The 11,994-nt window shown below is 37.9% G+C and overlaps 1 protein-coding gene across 1 annotated transcript in view; it reads left to right on the forward strand.

Moving 5' to 3' along the window:
• Positions 1–11,461, forward strand: part of DOK7 (docking protein 7) — a gene marked incomplete at its 5' end in the record, with an annotated part of 64,031 nt that extends 52,570 nt beyond the window's left edge. Inside the window, 4 exons of the mRNA XM_008937089.1 lie at positions 4,704–4,769; positions 5,839–5,910; positions 9,179–9,331; positions 10,978–11,461. Coding sequence (XP_008935337.1) covers positions 4,704–4,769; positions 5,839–5,910; positions 9,179–9,331; positions 10,978–11,114 — 428 coding nt within the window. The remainder of the gene's footprint in view (positions 1–4,703; positions 4,770–5,838; positions 5,911–9,178; positions 9,332–10,977) is intronic.
• Positions 11,462–11,994: the final 533 nt, after the last annotated feature.

Consider the following 11,994-nt stretch of genomic DNA (forward strand, 5'->3'; position numbering starts at 1 on the left):
GTGAGGCCCAGTCTTGGGCAGTTCCACACTCAAACATCTATACTGGGAGGTCTGAGCTCCCTGTTCTGTCCTGTAGGTTCTGGCATGACAAAAATAAATAGCTGAATGGGAAAAAAAGTTCACAAATATCCTCCCATGGAAGCAGCATGCTTTAATATTGTTAAGTTTTGTGACTTTAAATTTTTTCTTTTATTTTTTTCTGTGCAGTTCCATTTTTTCTGATATTTCATAAGAGCAAATTCATCAGCATTGCAACAGATACTTTTGCTATCTGACAGCCTCTTTGCTTGTAATACCAAACCTGTACAATGCTTGATGGGAAATGTTCTGAGAGGATGAATTAAGGAACGAACATAAAACAATGCTGTGGAATAGAATTCACCTGGAATGTCAGCTGAATGCTTATTATGAACATTGTATCTCCATTAAATTGTTCTCAGGTAGACAGGGAATCAAGGTAGGGAGACAAATAGAATAAGTATATAACAGGTGATGGGTCCTGAAAATAAACTCAGCTGCCTGACAGCTTAGCTTTTCTGATTACAAAACCCAGGCTTCCTTTCATGCGTTTTAGAATTTTATTTGTTTTTTTGCAAACCTATGCAGCCTTGTACTTCTATTCCAAGCTTAGGAGTAAGCTTTCAAGGAATTAATTGAGAGCAGTGAGAAAGAAGAATCTGGGCCACACTGTGTTAGTTGTTTTTGCTTGGGTTGAAAATAATTTAAAATTAACTTTTTTTTTTTCAGGAAATGTGTTGTCAGCTCTTCACATATAGGAAGACAAAGTACCCTGTGATACTTTTATTGAGCCAGTGAAAAACTGTGTGCTTAACAGTGTCCACCATAAACATACCTCATAAGGCTAAACACTGTAGTAGAATAGTATTATTGTAATAATGAGAAACTGATTAATAAGCCCTGCCATAATATGGCATGCTTTTTCTTAATTGTGCCTTATTTTATAAGTGCACTCAAAATAATTCCATAGGGATAGAAAAATAGGAACTCAGAACAAGTAGGCTGATTAAAATACATCACTTTAAGCTAAATCTTGGCCTTAATGACTATCAGAATTACTAGGGGCCTGACAAGGGGGGGGGGAAAAAGTCACTGTGGTGAAGCCATATGCTAGTCAATGATGCAAATTCTTCTGCTTCATCCTCCGGGCAGAGCAGATCCAGCAGGCTCCTCTTCCTTCTTCTGGGGGTGGCAGAAGGTGGTAAGTCCATACCACAATGACCCTCCAGTCCTGCCTTTTCTATATTCCTGATTGCTTCCTGATGCCTACTCTGACACTAAAATCTGAGGAAATTACATATCCCAGCCTTCTAGAACAGAAAGTTGGGGAACCTGATTTGCAAACATAGTTATTATTTCAGTTCCTTTTGAAAAGAAACACATTATCTGACTTTCATTCTTGGCCAATGTAGATCCTGAGCTTCAGATGAATCAAGATTTTTGAAGTAAATGTATGTAAATCATCTTTGAAGGTTTATTTTTCAAAAAACAGACACTGAGTTTCCTGGTACAAGAAAATAGTAATGATCCTCTCTGAACACTTTTGCATTTTGAAGGGTGGGAGGCTGGTCTGGAGTGGCTCTAGAGCATGGGAAGTAATAGAAAGAGGTAGTTAGATCCTCTGTGATTCTTTTGGACACACTAAGCAGGTGTCTCGGTGGAGCAACATCTGAGCAGTGTTCTTGAATGCTTTTCTAATTTTGAGTGACTACTGCTTCAGAAGTTGACTGTTAGAGAGACAGGAGACATTTCCAGATACAATGAACTCTGTAGAGCAAGCAAGCATTTCTAAGCATCCCCTTCAGTATTTTATCTATTGTGGATAATGCCATTTTTATAGCAGAAAATATAAGAAATAACTTTGAAAATTGAACATTAACAAACTTAGAGAAGTTTTATAGGGCAATTATATGGAACCAGGAAGTCTTTTATAATATTTACAGGAAAAAATCTTCTGGTGTACCTGCAGCATTTCTTCTGTCAATCAGTAGCTTTGGCCTTTGGATGCTCTTTAAGCAAGGTATCATCTGTTTTCAGAGGAGATGGAAATGTTGCTTGGCTGAGTGATCAAAGGACTTTATAATAAAGGTAGTTTTAATACAACAAGCAGCAAAAACACAGTGTAGAGCATAGAGTTTTCTTCTGTCTTGACTCCTTGTCAGCAAATTTAATGGCCCAGATGTGCAGAGTACATCTACTCGATGAAGGCAAAATAGAGGCTGAGCAGTGAGAAGTGATCACTTGGTAAATGCTGTGTAGTGTTGCATGTGTCTACTCACTGGCCATGTAATGATAGGTGACAGGATTTGGAAATGTAAACTGTTTGGGCTCAGTTTATAGCATGTATTCTAGCTTTTCTCTTGTTCATTAATTTTTTTTTTCCCATGGGTTTTTCTTGTAGCAGATGTGCTGTAAATGGCTTATTTTTGAAGAGTTTTCTTCATTGAGCTACATCAGGCATTTGAGTCTGATCACATATATGAATGCAAAATGTCCTGCAGCTTATTTTCATTTTGTCACATTTTGAATATCTTCTTCCTCTTGCACATTGACGAAAGTAGAACAGAAATAACTCTCTTGATGAGTTTTAAAAAAGACTTGAGCAAGTCAGCCACACAGAACTGGATGGCAGGGGAAACTGAAAAAATTATTCTTAACAGTTCCTTGTAAGATGAAAAGAATGATGGAGGGGAGTGTCTGTCTCCTGCTGGATGCTTTATATATTCAGAATTTTATCTTGCTAGCTTGCTTTTTCCATTCCTGCAAGTGTTATCCTAGGATTCATAAATGAGAAGCAAACAAGTTTATATGGTAGCTATAAAGAAGGAAGAAAATATCTAGGTCAATCTCTGTTGACATGTGTTTATAAGACACAGTTTGGAGCTTCAAAAAAATTCCATGAGAGATTTGACTATGTAAATATTTGTTAGTTTCCAGATTTGAAAACGAGGAAAATGCAGCAGGTCAAATCCTGAAGCATTAACACTGTACTTTTAAATAAACTCTAAATGGGGAAATTTCAATGTGACCATAAATGGATTGGAATATCTTATTGGTTTCCTTTCCTGTCCTGTGTACTTTCACAAATCCTAAAAGCGTATTCTGATATACTTAATAGCACAGAGACAAGATGCTCTGAGATGAGGAAGAGGAAAATCAGTAACAGTGAAAACAGAAGTAAATCAGCTAGTCCAGGCCTGTTCTATTCTTGCATTTATTTTTATCAGAGGTCTTGTTAAAAACAAAATTTCAAATACTGTTTTTAGTTGCTAAGTCCTCACAAGAGTATGTAAAAGTTCTACAGTCTGATCTTATTTGTTAAAATACAAATTCAGTTTCTCTGCGTGATATGTTTGAATATTGTTTTTCTAGGCTTGGATTACTCTATATGTGATTTTGTGTACACAGAAGCTACAAAACTAACAGTTTTAGTTTAGTTGTGCACTTCTGAAATAGGTGTTTATTTTTTTTAATCTGTTGTCCTCATTAAGTAAAAGAATTTGTCGGGTTTATTTAGATTTATTTTATGAAAGTGTAGGAGTAATTTAATAATCTTGGAAATTATTAGATTTAAGAAAAAAAAAAGTATGAATGTGCGATTTATTTAGGGGGCAAAATTAAGAAACTGCCATTTTCTTTAGGTTCTTAGGTCATGCAGTTTTCTTAGGTATTTGAGACTGCTCTTTATCCTAGAGATTTCTTCATGTTGCATAAGAATTATGGTCATTTTTGGACACTTCTCTGCAAATTGTTTTTAAAGTAGTGTCTCACCTGCTCAGAGACTGTTTACCAGCTGAGAAGAGCGTTAATTTTCTACCTGATCCCCCAGACCCAGCAGCACATGGCACACCTGGCCTGCCACCAGTGGCAGGGTTACTCAGAAGCACGGCCTCCTTCCTTATAGCTGTTAAGTACCATTTACTTGCTCAAGAAGTTCCCGCGAAATTATTCATATGAGGAAGTTTCCTCAAACTTCCATATCTAACACTGTAGCTGGGACACTTTCCTGCTGTTTTTAATAGGGCTGGGAAAAGGAGTCTGGCTGTGCCATCTGACGTGCCCTTGGCAAAGCTCTCCCGGCTGTAGCACTTGGGATGATATTTCACAAGATTCAGCTATGACCTGGATTCAAACTCCATGGAGACTAGATCCTTCACCTACCTTTCACCCTGCCCCAGTTTATGCATTTCTAAAGCTGGACTACTGATGTGTGATACAGTTCTGAAGTGATACAGTTCTTCCTGTTAACTTTAATAGGTTTTGGATCCAGTCTGATGAGATTTTAATGAACACTTTAAACTTTGTGGTTTCCAAAGTTATATGACGGATTTCAAAGGCAACTCCCCACTCAGTTTTCATTGCCAATTTACTTCTCACTTCAAGACGACTATCTCTATCGATTAGGTAGTACTCACCACAAACAGAATCCTGATGTTTCATAGAAGGTATCTTTTCTTTCTAAAGAAAGAAAACAGCAAAATTAGATTATAGTGCCACCATCTCAGGATTAAGAATTTAGAAAGAAAAAAAAAAATATTGTTAAATGAAGAACAATGGCTTGTAATTATTACTGAAATTTTTCTTGATGTTTCAGAATCATCTGCTTAAAATGCTGATGCACAGCAGGTACCTAATATCAGCAACAGGTATTTAGATTTAATGTGAATATTTCTCTTTGAAAACAGGTGGTGCTTCTGTCATGGCAGCTTCTGGGTCTTTGAAAGTACATAGAGGGCACAGTCTCCAAGCTGGTAAGTGCAGCTGGTTATGAGGTATGTGTATGTGTGTGAATTTGAATTAATTTAAATGGAAATTATTTTAAACCACAGGAAATTCTAAAGGTAATGTGTAAGTTGATTCCCTATTGTAAGACTTACATATTTCTCTGGGTTTTTAGCTTTGCAGGATTTTTGTCAGAAAGGCATTGACAGATGGGATGAGCTTAGAAGAGGTAGTGACAGATGAGATAAGTGTCAGAGCATAGGCAGTAATCTTATTCACAGCAGCTTCCAGCACTTCAAGAATGGGCACCCAGCAAAAAAAAACCAACCAAACAAACAAAAAAAAAACACCTCAGGCCATGAGAAGTCCTGTACCCTAGCAGTGATGTGGTGGGAAAAAAAACCCCGCAACACTTAAAGATACTTTTTTATGATAATACAGAAAGAAACAACATCAGCAGATAGAATAATGACTGTCTTTCAGAATTAATCCAAATATATTCATTCTGTGGGCCTGGCTTTTTAGCTTGCCTTGTTTGAACTGGGCTGGTGTCTCAGATCATGAGAGAAACTGGGCATCTTTCTTTTGCTTAAAGCTCTGGAAGCACTGGCAATGCTGTGCAACTTGGTTTCTTGCATAGATGATGATTTGCAGTTGGAAAGCAAAGTTATCTTTGGAAGGGCTAGTTTAAGAATTTTCTACAGAGCTGTCAGAAATCAAGAAGTTATCCATCGTGACGGAGGAGGAATTTTAACAAGAGTCTTCCAGATGCTCCCAAGATCACCCACACACTTCTCCCTGATTCATGCATTCAAGACAGCTTTGCTCCCTATCAATGTACAGCAAAACACAGCATTGACTTCAGTGGCCTTCACTGTGACTGCTTGTAAAAATGCCCTAACATTTATTTCCTGGGTGTGACATTCATTAGGAAATGCTGTCATTACCACTACAGAAAAGTCAACACCAACCACTGTTTATACTTTCTGAGATTATCCAGATTATGAGGTTAAAAGTAAAATCCAGAATATTGTATGTTTTGTTTTCATTGTACAAATTCCTAAATCTAAAGCCATTGATGGCATGCCTGTATTCTAGGTCCTAGAGGTGGTTATGAGATGCTAACACTTCCTGCAGAACCTGGAACTCCTACTAGCCCTGAGGAACCTGGTGAGTAAAGATCTTTGGAACCAGTTGCATTAGAAGACACTAACATCTTATGTTTTGTTTTCCATTTCCCCTTTCATTGTGATCTCTTCTAAATGTTTATTCCTGAGGTGGTGCCCTTTGAACATGTCAGCTCTACATGCGTGCTCACACACACACACACACACACACACACACACACACACACAGAGTTATCTCAGGTCTGTATTTATGGTGTTGGTTCTCTTGCTGTGTTATTTATTGCACGTTTCTGAGAATAGTGCCTACATAGGGTAGAAAATATGAATAACTAATGCTTGCTGGAAGGAAGGCTAAAACACCAGTTTCAAGTATAATACTCTTCTTTCCTCCCTAGTTACACTCTTTTCTTTTCCCCCTCAGTTCGGTGTCAGGGTTTTCTCTCTTACTCTTCTCCTGTTATTTGTTTAACTTACCTTTTTTTCTTCCTACATTTTCCTACTTTCTCTTCAAGCAGTCATGATTCTGTCAGAGTGCTGTAATTGTGCATTTTAGTCTGTTTTTCTCCCTAATTCTCCCTCCATAATGATCTCAAGTTCTTGTCCTCTGACCTCTCTTGTAAACATCTACTTCTGTCCACCCAGAGCAGACTGCTGAAAGCACTGTCTTTGTCCATGACTCTCTGGGTGTGCTTTATTTTCTTAGTAGGAGCTTTTGACTGCCTTGTGCTTTTCAAACAAATACAAGCCAGTTTTTCATGTCTGACAAGTTTCGCAGGGTTTTTTTTCCTTATTTGAAGGAAAAATGAAAAGTCAAGTATTCCTATGTTTACCAAAAAAGCACAGTTTCTGTTAAGACAGCATAGACTAAACAACAGAAGACTTTCCCTTTCCTTCCATTCTAGTGTTTTTTTTTTTTGTTTTTTTTTTTTTTTTTTGTTTTGTTTTGTTTTGTTTTGGTTTGTTTTGGTTTGGTTTTTGTTTTGTTTTGTTTGGTTTTGGTTTTGTCCTTTGAGTCAAGTTACAATAAGAATATTTGATTGTTGCCAGGGGTTGCTTTGTTCTATGGGCTTCTTTTCCTTCCCTCGCACAAAGCCCCACCAGCCAATATATGTGTGTTTTTTCAGTTCTTGGGAAGATCATGTGGCTTGCCTGCATCAGGTATGACATTCAGCTTCCTGACACCTTTCAACCATTTAGCTCTATAGAGGTTTGCTAGTTTTCGTGCTAGCTAGCTTTGAGGAGACTTCACTTAAACTCCTGCTACATCGCTTTAACAGTGTATAGAAAGACTTTAAAAAATCTGTTTTATGCAGAGGACTTAGCAGTGTTGGCTTGATGGTTGGACTTGATGGTCTTAAAGGTCTCTTCCAACCTAAAGGATTCTAAGTATCTTATCCTTCACGACTATCCATGACTCTGTATCAGTCCTTAAGTTTGTCATTTGCTTACAACTTTAACTATTGGGGATGCAAGCTTTCAATGCTATGGTTCTGCTGAATCCCTTTTGGCACAGTCAGGCCAAATTCCTTTGAAATACTTTAGACAGAATAATTGAGAATAATTTCTGAGAATTCTGTTTGATAAAGATATAGAATTTTTTTCTTTTTGGATTTTTTTTTTTCCATTTTCATTTTGTTCCTAACGCCTGTCTTCAGAACAACAACTTGAAGTCTGACGGTCAGAAAAATATTTGGTTACTTCATGGATGTTCCTATGTTTTCTTTATTAAAATCTGCCAGAAACTTTCCAGGATTTTAAAAGTTTGGACTGCATGGTAGACTCCTTTGATTAAATAACTTAAGCCTGGAGAAATTCTATTATCCTGGAACCTGCTGTAACCTCTGATAAATTTTACTGTTGCCTGACTTTGAAGGAGTTATCTCTATATTCTTAATACAGTCCAAGAAGAAAAATTCCCCTTAATGGTTATTCACAGCTGCTGTTGGTTGGATATAAGAAGTCAATCTTTCCTGCTGTGAAAGCCTTGATCACCTGCTGCCTCTCCATTGACATCTCAACAGTGTCTGAATGAGTAGAAAAGAAAAGCAGTGATCTGGAAAATAAAATTTTGGTATGAGTTTTATGTGGGGACAAGGAGGGGCTTAATGGGAGAACTTCAGGAAAAGGCAGAACCTGAAAGTGTTTCCATTTGTCCTCTGCACTCTGTCCACAACTGACCTTGCAGGAGGAGGTGTTTAAGGGTAAGAACTTCAAGTGGACTGGATAAGCAGGTGATAACTAGCCTGCTGGGTAGGACAATCAAAGTGTGACTCAAAGAGTTGCCCAAGCACAGAGTGAATACAGGTTTGGGTGTTTGGGTCTCCTGTAGCCCAGCTAGCTCTGGGAACACCCTTGCTATTCACGGTTTGAATAACTACGTGTAAGTGCCCGGTATTGGCAAGGGGTTGGAAGCTGAAATGCCAAGCTGGGCAGTGAATGGAACATTAACCTTCTACCTCCTCTTTTAGTTTCACTTCTGACAATATTAGAGTAACTGAAAGTAGAGTTAGAAAAGGTCTTGAGAATTCATCCAGTAGACAAAACAGTTGTCCTTAGTTCAGAATTGCTTCCAGAGAACAGGCAGATGTTAGCCTATCTCTTTTTTTTTAAAAAAAAATAAAAAATTTCTAGATGTAGAAATTCTTCAACCTCTGTGGGATTTCCTTTGATGTTCTTGTGATCTTTACTATTAGAAAGGTTTTCCCACAGTCTAATCTTCTACTTTTTTTTTTTTTTTGGCAATTAATATCTTTTATTACTTTGTCTGTCCTCACTTGGCATTGTTCCCATCTATTCCAGCTCAGTACAGGGAAGCTATCAACGTCTCCTCAAGCTTGCCTTCTCCTTGCTTGGAACAATTCTTAAGTCCTTGGGTTTGGGACATGCTTTCTGAACTTCTAGTGATTTTGATTGCTCTCTTGCAGGTGATATAATACTCCACATCTTCCTAGAACAGACTGCTTCATATAAGGCTTTACTAACCTGAGTTAGAGCTGAAAGCCCTGTGAAGTAGTGTTGTATATATTGATTCTGCTTGAAAATTTCTGTGTATTGCCTCCTTTCTGTTGCAACACAGTGAGATTGGGGCTGTGGTCTGTGGTCTTCTGCATAGATCCTGACTTGACCAGTCTCAGGATATTTTCTACGGAAACCTTAGTCTTCTCATGTCCCATTTATGGCTAAGGAATGTACTGTTTGCAAGCTGAGTCGTTGCTGATGAATGGTTGCTGTTTCATGGAACAGTGTGTTTTTATGAAATGGATCATTGGTCATTGCAAACAGTGTCTATAATAATATGTTACTTATTTTAGAAGGAGCAGTAGGTTATTCAGCTGATATCCCTACATCAGATCGACCCCACTGCGAGACAGCCACCTATGTTAATATTCCTGTCAGCCCTACTTCCAAAAAACAGCTTCATTACATGGAACTGGAACTTCAAGAGCCTAGCACAAGCATAAGAGGTAAGGAAGTCCACACTACTGTTTAAGCTGCAATGCAGACTGTATCAGGGATCTTAGTTTCTCATCCACCCAGAGGCTGTTTGACAGAGGAGTTGAACTCTGGTACATTTGTGAAGCAGTTCTTGTAATTGCCAACTCTTTTGGAAAAGTTTTTTACGTAACGGGGCGCTGTAAGATGTTGCATCCCTCTGACAGGTGCATTGTATATGCACTCCTAAAGTGAACATTTCTGTGTCTGTGGAGTTTGACAGTCAGTCATTTGCTCCATGTTCTCAAGCCTTTCATCGCACATAGTAGGACTGCATTTACTTAACTTTTCCTGGCTGGCCTCAGAAGCAGGGCTGTGGCTGTAGGTGTACAGGGCTTTCTCCTGAAGGTACTGACTCCGGAGCCATGCCACATATGCTTAAGAACAGGACACAGTGCTCTTCTATCTGCTCTCAATGAGCTTGTGTAAAAGTGCTGCAGAGCGGAAGCCAGCCCAAGTATTTGATTTTTTAAATTTATTTTTAAAATTATTCTTTTGTCTGGATCTGGATATTTTACTTCTAATACTTGGACAATTAACATGTGAATGTGCAATACAGCTACTGTGTATTGTCATTCAGAGGTGCATTCCTCCTTACAGAAAGCCCCTCATTGGCATCGGGGATTTAATTGCTCACATTTGGTATTGATGGGTTTTCCCTGTATATTTCTTCATCTATTGAGATTTTAATCTTTATACTTTTAATTTCAGAAACGTTATTAACTTTGAAATGCTAGCACTTTTCTGTTTTTTTCTTTTTGTTTATATGTGTCTAAGTAATTCTAAGCTTCTCCCAGACTTTAGTGTAGTTCTCTGTACGACATCCTGTAGAGATGTAAAAGCGATATTTTGTCTTCATTTTAAGGACAGTGAAACAAGGCATTAAAAATGAAAAGCCAAATTCCATAAACTGACGTAAACTTTCCTAAATGTCATCTACCCTCCCAAGATCAACTTGTATCCCTTGAAGGAGCCTTTAATGACCATAAATATTTTTTCATACTAAAGTTTTCATAGCCTTTAGTGTTGTATGTCTGCTCCCATACAGAACTGTTGTGCTCCTAAACAGACTGAGCCTTTACCTCCTTATTGCCAATTATTGGACTAAATTGTCGTTCTTTCCGAGGCTGAAGGTGATTGATCTGGTAAACATTCACAGAGTGCCTAATGAGATGAAGAAGAAGAGTCCCTGCCATCTGCCCTACCAAAGGTGTTTTCAAATACCAGATGTTGTTCATTTACTGACTAGTAGCCTGTTGATGAAGCCTCCCAGAACTGGGAGAGCTGACTTTAATTTTGTCTTCTGCTGGGAGGAGTAGAGGTGGAGATTCAAACCTGGGCAGAAGTACAAGTGGTTCACTTGCTTATTTGAAGCAAACCAGTCAATGAAAATATGTAGATAGCAAAGCTTTTGAGTTAGTGGTTTGTATTTTTTTTTTTTCAGTTGTGATTATCACCTTACTTCTTTGCTTTAAGAGCTTGCTCTAAGACCAGACTAAGATCATCTAGGAAATCCCGTCTATGGCAGATATGTCTCAGTAGCTTAACCCTGGGTCAATTTTCCCCAAGAATATATGAGGGGTTATGGTCTTTTACAGGATTTTCTTTGGTATTTCAGGGAGTGGATCATCCCGATACGCACAGATTGACATTGCAGCCACCGAGACAGCCCACAAAGTGGGGACGCAGCACGCTCAGTGCCGGGAGGAACGCCTGCAGGAGCTGGAGCAGAAGAAGAAAGGCTCTCAGCAGTGACCTCGCTAGGAAAGAACTTTCTGCTCACCATAAATTGGTACTAATTTATCTTCCAAAAGATTCACATTTATTGTAAAAAATGCTCATACAAAATGCTGCCATTGCTTATAGCATTTACACCAGATTCATTCCAATATCCTGATTCCTGATTGGAAAACTGGTAGCATGAGGGGTGTGCGTGGTCTTTCTTTTTATTTTAATTTAGTTATAAAGTCCAGATTGTTTTTCATATGCAATGAAAGATACGTTACCTTTTTCTATAATTCTAAAATCCTGGAGAACCTGGAACTAATTCCAGTGTTTATTAAATGGTGGCATTTTCTTTAAAAATAAAGAACTTGAATGTGTGCAGATAAAAGAATGTGAGTGTGTGCGTGGTAACTGTACGCATATGTTTCCATGTGTGGATATGTGTGTATGTAAGCACACATTACTGATAAAATATATGTATATAGCTGAATGTATAAATTGTGTAAAACCTCTATTAATATATTAATGGACTCTTACAAAAGCAAGAAAATTCAGTGCCTGATTTTTTGCAGGCATAGTTTTGTTCAATTTATACACTTATTTATGGACAAGCTTAACTTTACCTGTGAGTAATTCAGTTTTATACCTCACCAAGAGTTCAGCAGCTTTGGCTAAAGTTGCTGAGATTTAAAAGCTGCAGTGTATAGGTGTATACATACAGACAAGAGCACACACAAACAAGTTATTTAATTTAATTATGTCTATAAACTTAAGTAATGTGAAGAGACATTTTGGGTGTTTCTATTCATAAAACCCCTGTGTCAAACCATAGGCTTTAGTTTCATAGTTGCTGAGTACTTATAATTCTTAGCAGTTTTCCTGGAGTTAAACATAAGTATCACTTTGAAAC

Source organism: Merops nubicus, unplaced genomic scaffold (genome assembly GCF_000691845.1).
Source record: "Merops nubicus isolate BGI_N331 unplaced genomic scaffold, ASM69184v1 scaffold21473, whole genome shotgun sequence".
Taxonomy (NCBI): domain Eukaryota; kingdom Metazoa; phylum Chordata; class Aves; order Coraciiformes; family Meropidae; genus Merops; species Merops nubicus.